Below are 19,257 nucleotides of genomic sequence, written 5' to 3' on the forward strand. Positions count from 1 at the left end.
AACCAAAATGGATTAGAGAATCTTTTAACAGACACAAGCTCTTGATCTCTGCAAAATCTTTAATCTTTGTCTTTGTTGCTTGACAGGTTTTCCTTGTGTGAGCAAAAGCAATGCCTCGAAATGGCAGAAAAAGAAAAACTAAAGCCCTTGATAAGCATTTTCCAGAAGGAATTTTGTTTGACATTGTTTCAAGGTTGCCCGTAAAATCCGTAGTGCGTTGTACAACAGTCAGCAAATCATGGTATGCTTTAATTAAATCTCGTGATTTCATCGCTACCCATGTCAAACAATCTATTGCAAGCAACATTAATGATGATAGCTCGCATTATATTCTCGACTTGCTTCTTGATGAACATGGAGGTAAGCCTTGTGTGGTACTTCGTGACAATGTGGTGAGCTTTGATCCGGTGTATTCTGTGGACTTGCCTATGGATTTTGAATTGAGGAAATGCAAAATGGTTGGTTCATGCAATGGCCTAGTTTGCTTAACTGGAACTTCTTGTTTTGCTGATGGTTGTCTCATATATTTATGGAATCCTTTGCTTCGAAGAATTAAACGCATTAGTTGTACTTCTTCTTGCTGCAATAGGTTATATCGAAAATTCACTGACGTTGGATTTTGGTACGATAATGAAAAAAATGATTATAAGTTGATAATGATTAGGCACTACATAAATAAAGGTTTGCCTCAAAATGACAAAGAACAATCTCAGGTGGAACTATATAGTCTATACACAGCATCTTGGAGAAAGATTGATGATGTAAAAATGCCAGGGATACTCCTAGATGGAGCTGCCGTATTTGTAGATGGTTCTCTAAATTGGATTGCTTATCATTCTCTTGAACGTACTTATTCCATTTTGTCATTCGATACTCGCTTAGAAGTATTCCAAGAGATGAAGTTGCCAAATTATGATCACTATAATTCCGTCATCCCTTATCTCGTGGCCTACAAAGGGTGTCTTGCTCTATTCGTTGCTCATTGCACTGGTGAGGAAGACGTTTTGAGTTTATGGGTAATGAAAGAGTTTGGAGTAGCCGAATCATGGTTGGAGGAGTATCATGTGGTATTCGAGGTAGATTGTATATTTTCAGTAGGGTTTACCAAGAACAGTGAGATTATTTATGCAACTTATGATGAAATGTTTGTATATGACTTTGAGAAGAAGCAAAGTAGAGATATTGGACTTGGATTTCGTTGTGATGCAGATTCTTTGGTTGAGTACACTGAAAGTTTGGTTCTTCTTGACGAGAAAAATGAATTACAGGAAAACTAAAGGTCATTGGAATGATAACCTGATGAAAATCTGCACATCAATTAAGAGAAGACCAGTAGCTAATCTTATGTTTTTAATTTTTCTAGTTGATAAAATCGTACTGTTTAGTTTGTTATTTTGTTGATAATCTTCTGCTATAACTCAAAAACGAATCCTTTTCTGTATTTCAGACTAATATTAGTGTGTCAGTTTACTTATTCCTTATATGTTGTTGATTCTAAGCGTTCTCCATTTGACACATTGCCTTCTCCTCTCTTTTTTGATACGTGTTCATAGAGCATTTGATATAGCATGAAGCAAAATTGTTGAGGAAGCATGTGTCCATCTGGACAAAGGAATTGTCAGTTGTCAACACACTTACTTCATTATGTTGAGAAGATAATAAAAAAATCAGTAATTAGAAAGTTCCATTCAGCGTTCTTCAGGGGATAACATTAAAGATGACATGTTTATGGTTATGGTCTGGAGAAAAGGTAAATTTGAAGCCATGTTGTTAATTTGAAACAGAGAACTACAGATAGAGGTGTCCTAAGCTTTGTTATGGATAATGACCTTGGTTACAGCTCGGGCAGTGATGAAAGGTTGAGATCTAGGAAAAGCTCGGGCAGCGATGAAAGGAAAAGACAGCAAAATGTATGGAAAAAAACATGCTAACATTTACATTTAGGGCTGAGTGTAGGTTTTAGTGAGAAAAAGAGTGATCAAGTTTGGTCACATCCTTGTACAATTCATATGGATCCAACCAGCTGGACCTTTTTCCTTTATAACTAGGAAAGAGAGGTACACGATCTCTAAAAAAGATTACTAATCTTTAACTTTTTGAGGAATTCTTCATTAGCGGTTGTAGATGATTGATTTTTTTTTTTTTTTCAATCTTTTCAACCTTGGCTCTATAGGAGCAAGTCAGAAAGACTGAGAAATAGAACTATTTGATTTAATTCTATAGATTATTTTTGAGGTTTAAAGACAAAAATTATAGCACATTTAACTGGTGCCTAGATTTAACATTAAAATAATAATAATAATAAACTTAAGAAAAAATGGAAATAGAATAGGAAAAGTTTAAAACTCCACCCCCATGCAATTAGGTTGACAATTTACTGGTTACATAACGGGCGAACTAGTTATGGTGAATGGGCTGGGGTTAAAAGATAAGAAACAATTGAGATTAAATGTGCAGGAGGCGCTATAGATTGAGGACAGTAGCTGCAATTTACCCATAATTCTAAAGCATAGTACTTGTGCACAAATTTAAGGAATGGCTTACACAATTAATTAATCGATTATTATTTCAAATCGTGATTTTTTTTATTAATCCCGCTCTCTTCTGTAAAGACAACGAAACTCGTGGCGAGAATAAGATGACTTCTTTAATGTAATATTAATTTAACTCAAGTAACTATAAATTTCCTAGTAGACTAATATTCAGAATATAAATATATATATATATATCTGGCAGAACTATGAATGGAATTAAAACAAATTATTAAATCCTTCAAACAAATTATGAAGAAAGAAAACTAATTTCTAAATAAATAAATGGTTCTTGAGTGAATAATTGATGGGCGTTGAAGGAAAGAAGTTATGAAAATCAGAAATAATCAAACCTGTACGAAACATAGAGAATTTCACTTAGGGTATGTTTGGTACATGAAAATTTTCCCTAGAAAATGGAAAATCAATTCCAACTTTCATTTTAAGGGTGTTTGATAGCTTTTCTTTTCTATGGAATTGCATTTCTTGGTTTTCATGGAAAACCAATTCCCACCTATTTGGTGGGTGGGAATAGGTTTTCCCGGGTCCTGTAGCCCTTTTTTTTTTTGTTGGAGCAATGGAAACAAATTCTAAAAATGATTGTAAAAATATATTTTTCTTTAATTGACAATTTCCATGTAAAATAAAGCCAAACAAACACCAAAAGATAGATATATATATATATATATATATATTTATTTATTTATTTTTTTGGTGCAATGGAAACAAATTGCATTCCCAATATCAGTAAAATATATATCTTTAATTAACATTTTTCATGTAAAATAAAGCCAAACGAACACCAAAAAAACTTTTATTTTAATATTTTCCACGTAAAAAATTATATCAATCAAACACAATAATTTACAATTTTCAAGAAAACAATTTCTAGGCAATTCAATTCTCTGGAATTCGTTTTTTTCCACCCAAATTCCATCTTTACAATTAAACGAACTCTTATGGAATTTGAAAGTTTTACAATTGAGTTGCTATAGTACACTCAATTCTTTTTTTTTACACAAATTTACTTTCAGCTCTACATTCCTTGTACTACAACTGAGTTAACACATCTATTTATAGGCTATGTTTTGAAATTATGGGTCTGCCTAGATTCAATGGATCCTGTGTCCATAATTACTTGCAAGTTGCATGCCATTTTATGCAAGTGGTAGTTAAGATGAACTTTGCTTCTTATCTTCATGGCATAAGTTGTTGAAGTATTTTAATTGGTTTTGATTCTTTGAAGATTACAAATTTGTTTAGCACTTTTAATACCTCCTCTTAATTTGTAATCTTCAAATGCTTTTTGAATTTTTCAAACTTATCAATCGTCATTGACTTTGTCAGCATGTTGTTCAGTTGGTAACTGATATTCATAATTCCGTGCAAATTTCTTCTTGATTTATCAAATCTTTTACAAAGTGATGTCAAAGTTCATTATAGTTTGATACAGTATGGAAGACTAGATTTTTTGCCATTGTAATTGTTGATATGTTGTTGCAATAAATTACAATTGGTCCTTTTTGCTAAACTTTCAAATCTTTCAAAAATCTCATAAGCCAAATTGCTTTGCACCCTGAATATGTAGCAGCAATGTACTTTGCTTCTGTTGATAATAAAGCAACATATTTTTGCTTTCTTGAGCTCAAAGAAATCACAATTGATCTAAGGCAAAAGATGATCGAGAAGTGCTCTTTCAGTCATCAACCGATTTGTAAAGCCAACAATTTTGCATGTTTTTCTTTTTAAACTTGTTGCCATGGATCTTTGTTCCTTTAAGAAATCTCAAAATACTTTTTTGCAGGTGCAAAATTTATTTTAATTGGTTAATTTATGAATGTGGAAAATATGCTAACTAGATATGTTATGTCTGGCCTTGTATTGAGGTAAACCAATGAACCAATATCAATTTTCTATAAAATGTGGCATCAACTTTTTCTACAACATCAGAAACTTGTACCTTTTCATTTAAAGCCATTGGAGTCGAGACTGGCTTAGACGGGCTCATGTTGAATTTCATTTAAGAGATCCTCAATATACTTTTCCTGATAGAGAAAAAATCTTCTCAGACTTTGCTTTACTTGAATACTAAGAAAATATTTCATAAATTCCAAGTGAACTATCTCAAAGTCTTTCGTAATTTTAATCTTGAATTCTTTGACCATGGTTTTATTTGTACCAAAGTAGATTAGATCATCCACGTACATGCATACAGCAAGAAATTCCTTTTTAATGTTCTTCACAGTCACTTGCTCTTCGATGGAAACCATTTTGAAGAAAATAGCTTTTGATTTTGCTATTCTATTCTCGGGTGTCTGTTTTAATCCATATAATGCCTTTTAAGATGATAAATTCTATCTTCTTCGGTCTTTTTTTTTTCTTTTTTCTTTTTTTGAACTACAAAACCTCCAAGTTGCCCAACATTTACTTCTTCTATTTCGTCATTTAGATATGCTAATTTTACGTTAGGCTAAAAAATATTGAGCTCCAATTGTGCTGCTAAAGCCATAGTTATAGGGATAGTCTCCATACTTACAACTCAAGCGAATGTTTCTGTGAATTCAATTCATGGCTCTTGAGAATATCCTTTTGCGACAAGTCGTGTTTTATATTTTTGGATTGACCTGTCTTGATTGTATATTATTCTATATATCCATTTAAGCCCAGTGATTTTCTTTCCTTTTGGTAAGTCAATGAGCTTCCAAGTTTTGTTTTTTCTTGATGGTGAAATTTCCTCATCCATTGCCTTTGTCTAGTTTTTGTCTTTTGAAGCTTATTCAAATGATTGAGGTTCACAAGAGAGTAATTCAAGTGCATGTGATTCCTAGATTTCTCTTAGTGAAAGTGGTTTTTATTTTTTTTGGATGGATTTTTTTTAATCATTCTTCAATTGTTGGAATACATGGAGTTGCATGTTACTCAATGTTGGAAATTTGAGATATCGATGGATCATCAAATTGATATGGGCTGGAATCTATGACTTGCTTGCCCTTCCAATCACAAGTTGCACTTTTGTCAAACACATTATCTTGAGAAACTGTAATTTTATTTGTGTTTGGATTTGAGTAAACGATGTTCTTTAGACTCATCATTGTATCCAATGAGTAGAAGCTTTTGTTCTTTCTCATCAAAATTTTCTCTATTTTGTGATGGAATTTGGGTACAGGCAATGCTACTGAAAATTTTTAAGTGATCTACTTTTGGTTTCTTTTTGTACCATGCTTGAACGGAATTTTGTTACTTGTAAAAAAAAGGTTGAACCCCAACCTTAAGGGTCCCCTACCACTCTTGTCCTGGAGTATCGTGAGGGAAGTAAATCGCAGGTTATGCCTCCAAGGGTACAGGGTGGAAGGCTGCTTGTACACTTGCACTTACCCAAGAGCCAAATCCATATTTCAGGATTCGAACCCTTGACGCGGCAGCCTCAAGCAAAGTTGGATTTTTTCACCCTCCCCTTTTACCACTTGGAGATGTACCCTGGGGGCGAATTTTGTTGCTTGTAGCTTTTGTAGGTGATTGATTGTGAATGTACGTGTTGTCATGCTTGCAGCCTCTGCCCAATAAAGGTTTGGATTGCATTTGCCTTTTAGCATACTTTTTATCATTTCATCAATTGTACAATTCTTTTTTTCTGTTGCGCTAATTTGCTATGGGGTTCCACTAACTATGAGCTGCCTTTGAATGCCATTAATTTTTGCAATATTTCACGGAAGGATTGAAGAGAAATTCCCTGCCATGATCAATCCTTAATATTTGTATAAGAAATTACTTTTGTCTTTCTACTAGTGCTTTAAACTGTTATTCAGAATGAGATATAAAAATTGTTGTTTTTTTTAATCATGTATAAAAATAAATATAAAAATTATATATCTAATGGCAAAACCATGGAATTAAACTAATTATAATCCTTCAAACAATTTATGAAGAAAGAAAACTAATTTCTAAATAAATAAATGGTTCTTTAGTGGATAATTATTGGGTGTTGAAGGAAAGAGGTTATGAAAAATAGAATTTGAAAGTTTTACAAATGAGTTGCTATCGCACGCTCAATTCTCTTTTTTTCTTTACACTGATTTTCTTTCACTCTTTCTATATTCCTTACAAATGAGCTAACATATCTATTTATAAGCACTGTCTTGAAATCATAGGCCTAGATTCAATGAATCTAATGATCATAATTACTTGCAAGTTCTAAGCCATTTTATGTAAGTGGTAGGACTTGGTTTCTTATCTACATGAAGCAAATTGTTGAAGTGTTCTAATTGGTTTTGTATTCTTTGAAGATTACATATTAGTTTAAAACTTTTAACAATAATATGCTGTCCGAAACGTCCATTATTAATAGACCATTTGAACATCGACTAGCTGCACTTCAGAACAAAGTCTTCCCTGTAGGGAAGCCTTGCAAAAGGAAAATAGGACACCATCGGACTTTCGGAGATTAGGTTGATATTGTTGGATACGAATCCCTGAATTCATATATTTTATCAGACTAATGGCATCTCTTTAATGGATCAAAACATGGTAGTCTCTTGGCACTACTCACTTGAAGAGGAAGAAGAAAAAAAACAAAGTGAAAATTAGAAAAAGAGAACCTTTGGGTGAATTCATGTTACGTTCTCTTGTATTTCGCAAAGTCTTGCAGTTCCCAAGGTGAATCCAATACGTGCTTAGCAGCCCGATTTCTAGTAACATATTTCATTGTTTCTGTTAGAGTTTGGATGTGACCCAAATTAATTGTTGAAAATAATTGAGAGTTTTAATTAAAATGCACATTACGATGAATTCTATTTGGAATGCTTTTGGAATCCCATTCGAAGTCCATTTGGCAAATTTTAGTTGAAATTCTATTTGGAAGCCATATTAGGAGTTGAAAATTTGTGTTGACTTGAAGATATCAAGATAAGAAAACTTTTGGACATTCTGTTTCATCTACAACTTTACTTTTAGGGCTTAAATTGTTACCTATATATATTTGGCACTTCTCTGCAATTTATTTATGTTGTTTAACCTCAATATAAGTTAGACAAATCATAAACACAAAATATTTGTATTTTTTTCTATATTGTAATAAAATCCTTATACTCTACAAATTATTTTATTTTTGTGTTCTTGTGATCAATTATTATATATTGTGGCTATAACCTCTTATATTCTCCAACAATTTGGTATTGGTTTAATCCGATATCATCTTGCTTTTCACAACAAACTGGACGTTGTTCCACTTTTAAAAAGTGATTTCAAGTCTGGTCTGGATTCTAACAAGTGGTACTAGAGCTTTTCGTATTGAAATTCTTAGGAAGATTGAGGATTTCTTGATGACAACAATGAAGTATGATATTCCGCTATTAGATTATAATACAAGATTCTCTTTGTGGCAGGTAAAGATACGAGCATTACTTGCTCAGATGGATTTGGATGATGCGTTGTTGGGATTTGACAAGATGACCAGGTCTTGAATTGTAGAGGAGAAACAAAGGGAGGGATCGAAAGTAGGACTGGGCGCGGTTTGGTTTGGGTTGGTTTCGACTCCAACCTGAAACCAAAACCAAATTAATCGATTTGGATGAATTTTAACCCAAACCAATTCACTCTAACTTTTAAACCATTCGATTTGGTTTGGTTCAATTCGGTTTGGTTAGTCGGGTTGGTCTTTTAGTCTAGATCGAATTTTTAAAAAAGTTGTCCAAGTTTTGGGCCCAATTAGATTACAAAAACTAAAATAGCCAAATAACTTTATATTACAAGAATTATTGACTAACAAATAAAGTTAGGTTAATAGAGACAGATCAACAGAAAAATTTAGAATTTTGTTGCCTTTTTATGCATTATGTAGTCTAACTGTATAAATAGGAAAAAATGCTAATTATAATATAATAAACTTGTGAAACGAAATTTTCAGTACTATTACTTATTGACAACATCATAGATTAGAGGAAATCGTGATATAATTATGAGATTAGAGTTTATCTTTTTATTTTTATTTTTCTTAAAAAAGAAGAAGATAAACATGTAAATAGGTTGGGTTGGTTCGGTTAACCAGTGATTTGAGGTTTCAAACCATGATCAAACCAACCCACCATGGTTTTGTTTAAAAGAAAACCAAATCAAACCAATTACTTGTGTTAAATAGACCTAAATTGATCCAAGTCGTTTCGGTTTGATCGATTTTTCGATTTTTTTTGCCCAGGCCTAATCAAAAGGCCGTATCTCAAATACATCTTCATCTCTCAAATAATATTTTTCAGGACATTTTGAAAGAGAAGTCAGTTGCTACATTATGATTAAAATTGGAGCAATTATGTATGACGAAGAGTCTCACTAGCAAATTGCATCTGAAGCAACGTCTATATTCTCATTTTATGATAAAAGGTACATCTTTTGAGAATCACCTAATCGCTTTTAAAGAAATCATTACTGATTTGGAGATCTAAGATGTCAAATATGATGGAGAAGACTTGGATTGATTTTGTTGTGCTCATTGCCCACCTCATACATGTCTTTTAGAAACACGATAATATATATCTGTGATACTCTCATCATCAAAAAAGTCTACAATGCTCTATATTCAAAGGATAAGATGAAACATCTTGTAGTACCTGCGAATCATGGAGATGACTCATTGTTCATGGTGGTCGTTCAAGGGACAAGTTAAAATCTAACTTCAAATTTTGTAATTATTGCAAGAAAAATAGGCACTTGGTAAAGATTATTGTAAGTTGCAGAATATATTAAAGTTAACTACAAATCAATCATCTGAAACTTTAGGAGAAGCAAGTACTACAGAAAATCTTAGCAGTGATGGAGAGCTTTTATTTATGTCTGACTATAATTCCAAACCTAATAAGGCTTACAGCTTGCACTTTTATATGTCATCCAATCGGGAATTATTTTCAACGTATGAAGAAGTTTTAAAAGATGTTGTGATGATCGGTAATAACATACCTTATCGAATAGCTGATATTGATCGGGTCATAATAAAGATGCTTGATGGAAAGGTTAGAACAGTTGATGCAGTGAGACAAGTTTCAAATCTGAAGAAAAATCTTATCTTGTTAAGTACTTTTGATTCAAAATGGTACATGTGCGCTGTTGAAGGTGGAGTCTTGAAGGTTATCAAATGAGCCCATGTTTTGCTGATGGGACATGGAAAATCCATTTATATATCGTGCAGGGTGATACAAAATCTTCAAATAATTAACTCACGTGGATTTAGAGTTGGATTTTGTACCATTGGAGTCTAATTGGGGGTCTTCTTTTACAAATACATCTAAGTTGAATTTCGAAAATATTGGTAAATCCGTCTTGTCATCATTATCGATGGTGTCACGTATTCAATTGCTAGAAATAAACCCTTTTTTGCCATAAGATTCCACATAGTACAATTCTATTGATTTTGTTGATGGTTTGAATGTGGTCAAGGGTGTTGATTTTAGCCAAGTTCCTTTTTTTGATGCATTCCGCTATAATTTATAATTCTGTAATTTCTATTACAGAGCTTGTCTCAGCCTTGTTTGGTAGTTAATAGATTACTTTTGTCCCTAGTTGGGATAGCAGAGGTGGAGAGTATTTTCAGTTAGAATTGTTGATGGAGAAGCTCATTTGTGTTTTTATTAAAGTATTCAAGCTTATTCCTTGTAGTAAAATTAGTCTCCAAGTGGAGAATTTTTTTTTTTTTAAAGTTTTGTTCATTGTAGTGGAATTCGTGTCAAGGTGGAGATTGTTAGAGTTTGGGTGTGATTCAAATTATTTGTTGAAGATAATTGCGAGTTTAATTAAAGTGCACATTAAGAAGAATTCTATTTGGATTGCTTTTGGAATCCCATTCGAAGTCTATTTGGCAAATTTTAATTGAAATTCTATTTGGAATTCGTATTGGGAGTTGAAAATTTGTGTTGATTTGAAGAGATCAAGAAAGGAAACTTTTGTTCAATCTATTTCATCTATAATTCTACTTCTATGACTTAAATTGTCCTTTATATATATTTGCTTTTCTCTACAATTTAATTAGGTTGATTAACCTCATTATAAGTTAGACAAATTATAAATACAAAATATTTATATTATTTCCCCATAATATAATAATATTTTCATTCTCTGTAGATTATTTTACTCTCGTGCTCTTATAATCAGTTACTTCATATTGTAAGTATAACCTTTTATTTTCTCCAACAATTTGATATTGGTTTAATCAAATATCACCCTTCACTTTTCACAACAAACTGGTATCAAAGTAGTACCACTTTCAACAAAGTGGTTTCAAGTGTGGTTTGGATTCTAACAATTTCTTATTTATTGAGAGCATGTTTGAGCGGGATTTTTACCCTAAAAATTTGATTTTTTTATCGTTATTTTACTATTTCAGCAATCATTTTTTACTTCTTCTCTCACAGGTAGCTCCCACTTTTCTCTTAATAGTCAAAAAATCAATTCTCAAAATCCTTACCGAACATGCCCTTATACTTTCTTTCACTTTAATTCCTTTGGGCTAGTTGCATCTCATAAGGCTTTTTCGTTACGATTTTCTATTTAAATTCTACTTAAGACTTTGTTGTTTTTTGTTTTGAATTAGTTAATTATACAAACTTTTGAAAGTTTTTTCGGTATTTTTTGGAATCAATAAAATTAGGGTGTTGTTCTTTTCATTTAGAGTATTGTTTTTCTCTATAAAGGAAAGAGAACTAGCACGCCAAGGTGATAAACACTTTTGTTGAAGGCAAGATATGAACATAATTTTGATAAATAGCTATGTCGAAACTATAAATAGCTATGTCGAAACTTACTCAATATTTTTTACTATTTTTAGACTAAGTTAAATCACATCTAAAAATTTAAATACTTAAAAAAGAAATACATTTATATATTTAAATTAAATATTTAATAATAATAAAATATCAAGCATTTAAAAAACTACGATATATTCAAATTTAACTTAATTTCTTTGTTTGTGGTGAGAATAGTCTAGTGAATAAGGGATCTTCCCATAGAAATATGTAGTACAGTCAAACATTTCAAAATGGGGAAAATTTCATAAGAGAATAAGTATAACATATTTCAAAATTAAGAAAATAAATTTTAAACTTCAAAAATCAGATTTTTATTAAATTTTATTTATGATTTAATTAATTAAATATATTTAGGTCACATATTTATATAATTTGATCACAGATTAACAATTTAATTAGTCACTTATTATTTGTTGGTTACAAATCAGAAATTTTATGTCATAAATTATTTTATGATCACAATTCAAAAATTTTGTAGGTCACGATTTTTTCATCAGTCACAAATAAAAAATTAATTAGTCACGAATTAATGACTAATTAATTTTTAGTCACAACTTATCAAATTATTGGTCACAATATATTTTTTGTTCACAAATCAAAAATTTGATATGTCACATATTATTTTTCAGTCACGAATAAAAAAATTTGTAGGTCACAGATCACAAATGTTATAAGTGACAACTTATTAGATAGTCACAAATTATTAATTTTTTATGTCCCACATTATTTCTTGGTCACAATTTATCTTTTCATTGGTCACAGATTAACAAATCACTGTCACAATCAACCAAATAATTTGTGACCATCATCAATACTTACGACCACCACTTCAACACTACCTCCAACAGAACCACCACCGTCATCGCCAAAACCACCACCATGTTAGTCACAAATTAACCAATTTATTTGGTTATAACAAATTATTTTCGATCATATTGGTCACAATATCTAAATAATTATCACATCGTCCCAACTCCGTCTGTCACCACTGCCACAACCTACAATGCACCGCCATCACCATCGCTTACACAATAAACTAGTCGGTACCACAAACACTATCTCCACCTGATTGCACTACCATCACTGCCAACTATAACTTAATAGACAACCATTGGATAACCCTTCCCACCACCACAACCACCACCCCACGTCCCAAAACCTCGATCAAGCAGATGGAAGGAAAGAGCCAACCAAAACTCCAAACATCGTCATTGTACCCCCACCATCTACCTACTTGCACCACCACCCTCATACCCAGAAGCTCCGACTCAGTAGGTTGGAGGAAGAACCAACCCCCAAAAAAAAAATGCTTATCGCTACAGCACCCCACCTCCACCACTGCCATTTGCATCATCGCACCACACCACAAAGATTGCCACCGTATAGATCCGCACACACAAATCACTGCCGCACACACCACTGCAGACCAAGCACCAGAGATCGACGCACCACCATAACACAGATCAATGCACCACTCACCATTGCACCACAAATCGTCACGGGGGCATCGCGATGCCGCTCAGGGAGTCCTCTGGTGGCACCTTCTTGTCTTCCAATGGGATTGGGGAGAAATTATTGGTAGAGAGGGAGAGAGAGTCGAGGGAATTGAGAGAGAGAGAGAGAGAGAGAGATGGAATTGATATTTATATAATTAGGGTTTGAAATTGTTTAATTAATTTTTAAATATGTAAATTAATTAAAAAATTTTCTGATTTGTGAAATACTAAACATGGCATCTTATTTATGAAATGGGGATTTTTAATCTATAAGAATATGTAATTTCCACTTTCAAAATACGTTTCACTCTTAGAGCATATTGGCTTGTGGTTAAATTAAAATTGCTTTTAGTTCAGTTTGTCAAACATGATTTTTAAATCTTTTTTACTAATAAACTTACTTTTTCTGAAATTAAGCCTTTTTTTTAGCTCCATTTCAATGAAAATTTGGGGAAAAATTAGTTTTGGAATAGTAATTTTTTTGAAGAATATGTGGTTTAAAAAATAAAGAAAAATTTTCAGTTTACGTATAATATTATTTTATGGAAAAATGTGTGATTAAAAATGAGTTTTGAAAAAAATGAGTTTTCGAAAAAAATGGTGGCCAAACATAAGCAGATTCAACTTGCATTACAGAAGGAAAAAAATTAAAAAGTATATTTAGCTAAGCACAAATAAAAAAAAATAAAGTTACTTATTTTATTCTCAAACCTATTTGGATAATTTACCTTTTATGCATTATTTTATCGCAAAAAAGTCACTTACTTGAAATTAACTCTTTTTAACTTAATTTAACAGTAACTCTTGCCTTAAAATTAAAAATAAATTACTAATCTTAAAATTTCACCATTTAAAAAATATCCATCATTGCTTATCAATAAACTTATTTAGGCAAACATATACTATAAAAATTAGATATACTTTTCGGAAAAGTAAATACTTGCTCTAAAGAAGTGATTGCTTGAAATAAAAGTTCCTTTTATATTTTTGGCAAACACGTTTTACCCAAAAAAAAATAATAATAATAATAAATAAATAAAATGAAAAAGTTACCCAAAAGTAACTTTTTTAAGGGACGGCAACGAAGCGAGTATGGGACGGGTCGGCCATTCTGACCCCTATCCTGTCGAGTATTTTTGTTATCTTACTCCATACCCATACCCGATTAAAGCGGGGCGGGGCACGTCCCTGCCCCATTTATTGTCCCATTTATTTTTTTCTTTTTCTTTTTATTTTTTGCTTTATTTTCTTATGTTCTTAATAAATATTACTTTTTTACCAATTTGTTAAAAACAACTTATGTTCTCTTTAAAAATAATAATAAATATATTATTTTTGTTTAATAAAAACTTAAATTTGAAATCAATTTGCAACGGAGCGGGTAGTGGGACGAGGACTATGTTTTTTGTACCTACTCCATACCCGTTTCAGGGCAATGACCCTTGCCCGGTACCCATCTTCCGTGGGTATCGGGTTGAATGGATTCTTTTGCCATTCCTAAACTTTTTAACTTAGATGAATATTTGCACTTTGCACCCACAGTGTATTCATGTTATTGCAAGAAGCGTCATTTCCTCCCCGCTGTTCTCATGGACTAAAAATTACTTTTAAATGCTTTTAGTTTTATATTAAACATGCTCTCTAATCTATTTTGATAAAATGTGAGCCTCCTAATCCACAATTTAAGTATCGTCTGCATTTCACAGCGATTTAAATTAATTGAAGTTTGTTTTATCTTCTAAAAACATTATTTCCTATTACACAAATTAAAAGTTCAAATGTGCCTACTCTACTCTTTTACTCCTTTTAGTTTGCTATTTTCCATACTCAACAAATTTGAATGATGACCCATTCGGTGTGTTTAAAATTTTTGTTCTCTTTATTCTTGTATCTACGTTGATTTTTAAACTGAACATGTCATCCATGACGTCATTCAATAGAAATTCTCAAAAAGTACGAGAGCCCACAGATTCAAGAAATGAACAATATAATATTATCTTGGTGAAATGTGCTTGGATTTGACCTCATGTAGGTCGAGCTATATATAGTTTAACCTACTTTAAAGTTAATGTTTCCAACCTTTTATATTAAGAAAATAAGAAATAGAAAGAAGTTCATTAGCATTTTCGCTTATGATTCCCACTGTCCCCACTGTCCATAAGTTGCAACTCAATTCAAGGAGGATATTGGAAAAGTGGTCCCAAAGATTTTAGATAAACCCTAACTTTGGCAAAAGAACTTATGAGAAGCTCTCATTTTAGCAGTCCTTTTTTTGTAAACTGATAACTGACTAATTATATAGTATTAGCATGCCTTGTACGTACTAAAATCATGTTTTGCCAGGTTCAAGTGTGTGGAAAATCCTAACCCTCATTTTTGGGAAAATGATAATCTAATTTGACTAATTATCTGACCAAAAAATTGCCTGCTGCTATATAATAATGTGTGTGAGATAGAGATAGAGATCGAAACCAAACTGCATGCAGTGCTAGAAACTACATATCGAATGTGCTTGAGACACAAATAGTGAAAAGAAAGAAGGAAATAAAATACACAATCAGCCTATTATTGAAATAATCAAAGCTTCTTTAATCATTGGATGTATATTATATGTAAAACCGAATTCGAGTTGAACTATGTTCCGGGGAAAGAACGAATCAAATGAGATAGAAACGGAGGAGGACAAGAAAATACTTGAACATCTGGGGAGAAGACAGACAATAATGACTAGTAGAGGGATTGGGGAACCAACTTTCTTGAAGATGAAAGGACTAACCTGAAGGTAATCTTAAGCAAGGACGGAAAGGAAGAGTGGCTGATCACACAGCACAGGCTAGTGAGATAAGATGTACATAGATGATGATGCTAAATACCAACGAATTAGGGGTTCCATCTCAAAAGATTAACCATAGACCCAATCCTACAATAAGCTAGCTCGGCATCATGTATCAATGTCTCACCATGTGGGACTTAGTTCGCACTTTTCTAACACGAATAGGACAAAACCAGGCCAGCATATCAGAGCCCCGTGCCATTATGAGCAAATTATGGAGAGAAATCTGTTAGGTTTTGTGACTCAAATGTGTTAGGATTATTATTTATTTAGAATTTGATCAAGTGGTATCCTAGAAATTGGTTAGGAATCTTTTGAAGATACGTATTCGACTTTTACTTGGAAGGGAAATCTAATTACATTCAACAAAAGGAACAAATTTTGTTGCCTTATAGGACTTCTTTAGGGTTGTCCTATAAATACAAGACTCTTCTATCAGTTTTACTAGATGTAACAAATAGAAACCAATTGCTAGATTATTTTGTATTCTCCATATTTTTTATTTAATAAACATCGTTCGTCTGCGTTAATCCTTTTGTTCCTCTTTACAATTTAAACCTTGTTTCGTGATATGATCTTGTTTACTTCAATATTATCATTATAATCTCGTTCTTTAAAATCCGGTTTGGAATCAACGTGTGTTATTAAAGCTTCCGCGCCTCCAACAAGATCTTGGAATACAAAGACACAAAAATGAACCAATAGTGCCTGCCACCATAGCTCAGCACCAGAAAGATAACCATCAACAAAAACAAAACAAAAATGAATACAAATGTAAGGGTACTCCAGTCTCCGGCAAAAGAATACACACAAACATAAATTTATAAATAAAGAAGGTAAATAATAAAACCCCTGTTTGCAAGATTCCATATGTATACAAGACTCAATAATTCAATAAGGCTCCAATTACAGATGAATAAAAATAATGTTTAAATATTGATAAGGCTGGAAAAAAGGATGCCAAAATCCTATCTTCCAGCACTGCAATTAAACTATGTTTACAACTAATGAACTATTTTTAAGGACGGAGACTTAACACAAAGAAAAACATATTAGAATGTACAAATTCAATATAATTGAGACATAGATCATGAATAGCATAAGAGAACTTGTAAATTTTTGCATATGAGATTTACAGAGAGAATAATACTCTATTTATACTTTTATAGGGTTACAAATAGCTATTTAAGGGAAAGAATAATCACGGAAAAATCTTTATCATTTGTTCAGATGCTATAGCTGAAGATGCATATTCTTTCCCTCTACTTTTTTTACAACGAATTAATCATATTTTACATTTTTTTTTTTTGTTTCTAAGAATTATCAAATAAGCCCAGAATTGAGAATTAGTAAGACCCAAGATGTGAAGCTTAAAGTCAGAGATTAAAATTGCAAGATGAAGAGTGATAGTTCCAATTCCAGTTTGACTTAAATGTTGAACATGAAGCTGAGAAAGATTGGTTGAAAACATTAGGTAAACAATTGGATGATGAAGATCTCTATATATTAGCCTTATTTCCTTCTGATGGATACTCATTTTTGAGTTTTGAGTGAAGGGCAAAGAACCTAGTACAGATCTAGAGAGAGATCCGATTTACAGATTTTCAATTTAAATAAAGCGACGGAGAAAATGCATTTCTGTACGGTAAAGAGCAAGTTCTTTCTCATAGGGTTTCATTATGTTGACAACCATGAATACTCTTTCTTAAGAGAAAAATGGATCAGAATTTCAGGAAGATTGAAACGTTGATGCAAAGCAGTATAGATGAATGGTTATTTGCGAAGAACTATTTACATTTAACAATTAATACAAGTGATCCTGTGCTCCAATTTTGTCTATGATTTATCCATAAATCATACATCCATAAATAAAAAACAAAGACTGCAATCCCCAATCCTCAAAACTACAGCAAATTACATATATAATAGATTTAACTATTGATGCAACAAGTTACATTGTTTCATTCGATCCCGAAAATTTCAAGAAAAACGAGGATTCAGCTACAAGAAGAAGTTTAAAAAGTTACCTGGAAGATACTTTTCACAGTTCATTCATGGGGAGAAAATTTCCTAAACAATATTTACTCATCTCTTACTTCGATTAGCGGATGAGTTTTCCCCCTTGTTGAGTATTTCGAAATCTATAGGGACAAAAGTTTCTGGCTTCAGGCTGAGCCCATAGCTCATTACTTCATCTTTCTCTTCACTGCTCGAGGCTTTGTTTTGTTCAGACTTCTGTCTTTCGAACTCTCTAAACTTGTGCAGGTACCTTAACATAACCTCAGAATAGTTGTCAAACCCTAATGAACTGAGAGCCCAACAAAGGTCATCTCCGTTCCCTGTTTTTCGATTCTCCTTGTGACACTTGTCTGATGCTTCACTGGTTACAAAACTTATAAACTCTGTCACACATTCTTGCATTCTTTCTTTGGCTTCTTTCGAAATTTTTGCATTCCGGGGGAGGATGTACTTCATAATCCGCCCTACATTGGCTATTGGAAGAAATTTATCTTGCTCCTCAACCATTTACAAATAGAAACAGGTGTTATAAATTAGATCTTATTCCTAATTTGCAAACATAGTACGTTTCTAGTAGCTTCTTTATAGTGGCGCTGATACGTGACATACACGCATTATCAAAGCCGGTTCTGTGGGCAGGCAAATGAGGCCTGTGCCTCAGGCCCAAGACCATAGGGGGCCTATTTTGGACCCAAAGTTTTTTTTATTTATTTATTTTTAAATATTACAAGAAGGAAAAGAAAAACAGTTTTTCATTAATTGTGAGATGATTGAGATATTTGTTTATTATTCTAACGTTAAGTTTTAAGTTTGCAATATTTTGTATAATATATCATTAAATTTTGCATTTACGTTGATTTTGGGGGGCCTAATTTTTGAACTTTGCCTCGAGCCCCGACAAACACAGGACTGACCTTGCACATTATAAGTATGGTAACGTGTGTACTAATTATGTGTGTGTGTGTGTGTGTATAAAAGTATGGTCACGTGTGTACTAATTGTGTGTGTGTGTGTGTATTTTGTAATTCTTATTAGAAATTCTCATGTAGATGATATTGAGCTAGATGAGGATGCAAAAGAACTATCATGGATGGGAGGCATAACTTGGTGGTTTAGGCATTGTTGGAATATATGTCTTGTCAATGGCCCTATTATAAGGAAAAGGGCCCTTGTACACGCCTGTGTACAGTTGGCCTCCTGTGATAGGTCGGGCTGACAGACTACAGGGGCCCAAACATGAAGTAGGGCCCCTAATATAAAGTGACTTGTTATTAATTGGACCAAAAATTATCTTCTTTAAATATTATCAGGAAAAAGTCATGAATATAGAGAATTCTTGAAAAAATTCCTATCGATGCAAACGTGGCAGCAAATTATTGGATTCTTTTCTTTATTTTCTCTTTCCATCTTCCAATTAGTTTCCCCCATGTGTTGTTTGTCAAAATTTTCTGAGCTCTGTAATAGTATTACTTGCTCCCTTCCCCTCCCTCCTCCCTCCACGCAGCCCCCAAGAGGTAAAGAAGAAAACAATCTGATTGATGAATCCACCATATTTCAAATTATTAGCCGGTCGTTTGGAATGAAATAACCTT

General features: G+C 32.6%; 2 protein-coding genes across 2 annotated transcripts; one reads left to right on the forward strand and one right to left on the reverse strand.

The window, feature by feature from the left end:
- Positions 1 to 85: 85 nt before the first annotated feature.
- Positions 86 to 1,494, forward strand: LOC111410043 (F-box/kelch-repeat protein At3g23880-like). Its single transcript, XM_023040199.1, has one exon. It carries the CDS (start codon positions 111 to 113, stop codon positions 1,275 to 1,277), a length of 1,167 nt encoding a protein of 388 aa, XP_022895967.1. The 5' UTR covers positions 86 to 110; the 3' UTR covers positions 1,278 to 1,494.
- Positions 1,495 to 17,468: 15,974 nt separating this feature from the next.
- LOC111410963 (nuclear transcription factor Y subunit B-4-like) lies at positions 17,469 to 18,196 on the reverse strand. The gene has a single exon (XM_023041550.1). The coding sequence runs from the start codon at positions 18,170 to 18,172 to the stop codon at positions 17,732 to 17,734; it is 441 nt and encodes a 146-aa protein (XP_022897318.1). The 5' UTR covers positions 18,173 to 18,196; the 3' UTR covers positions 17,469 to 17,731.
- Between the last annotated feature and the right edge of the window lie 1,061 nt (positions 18,197 to 19,257).

The sequence above is a fragment of the Olea europaea genome, chromosome 15, assembly GCF_002742605.1.
Source record: "Olea europaea var. sylvestris chromosome 15, O_europaea_v1, whole genome shotgun sequence".
Classification (NCBI taxonomy): domain Eukaryota; kingdom Viridiplantae; phylum Streptophyta; class Magnoliopsida; order Lamiales; family Oleaceae; genus Olea; species Olea europaea.

Coding starts and splice junctions, on each gene's coding strand:
- LOC111410043 (XM_023040199.1), top strand. CDS start 111: ATGCCTCGAAATGGCAGAAAAAGAAAAACTAAAGCCCTTGATAAGCAT.
- LOC111410963 (XM_023041550.1), bottom strand. CDS start 18,172: ATGGTTGAGGAGCAAGATAAATTTCTTCCAATAGCCAATGTAGGGCGG.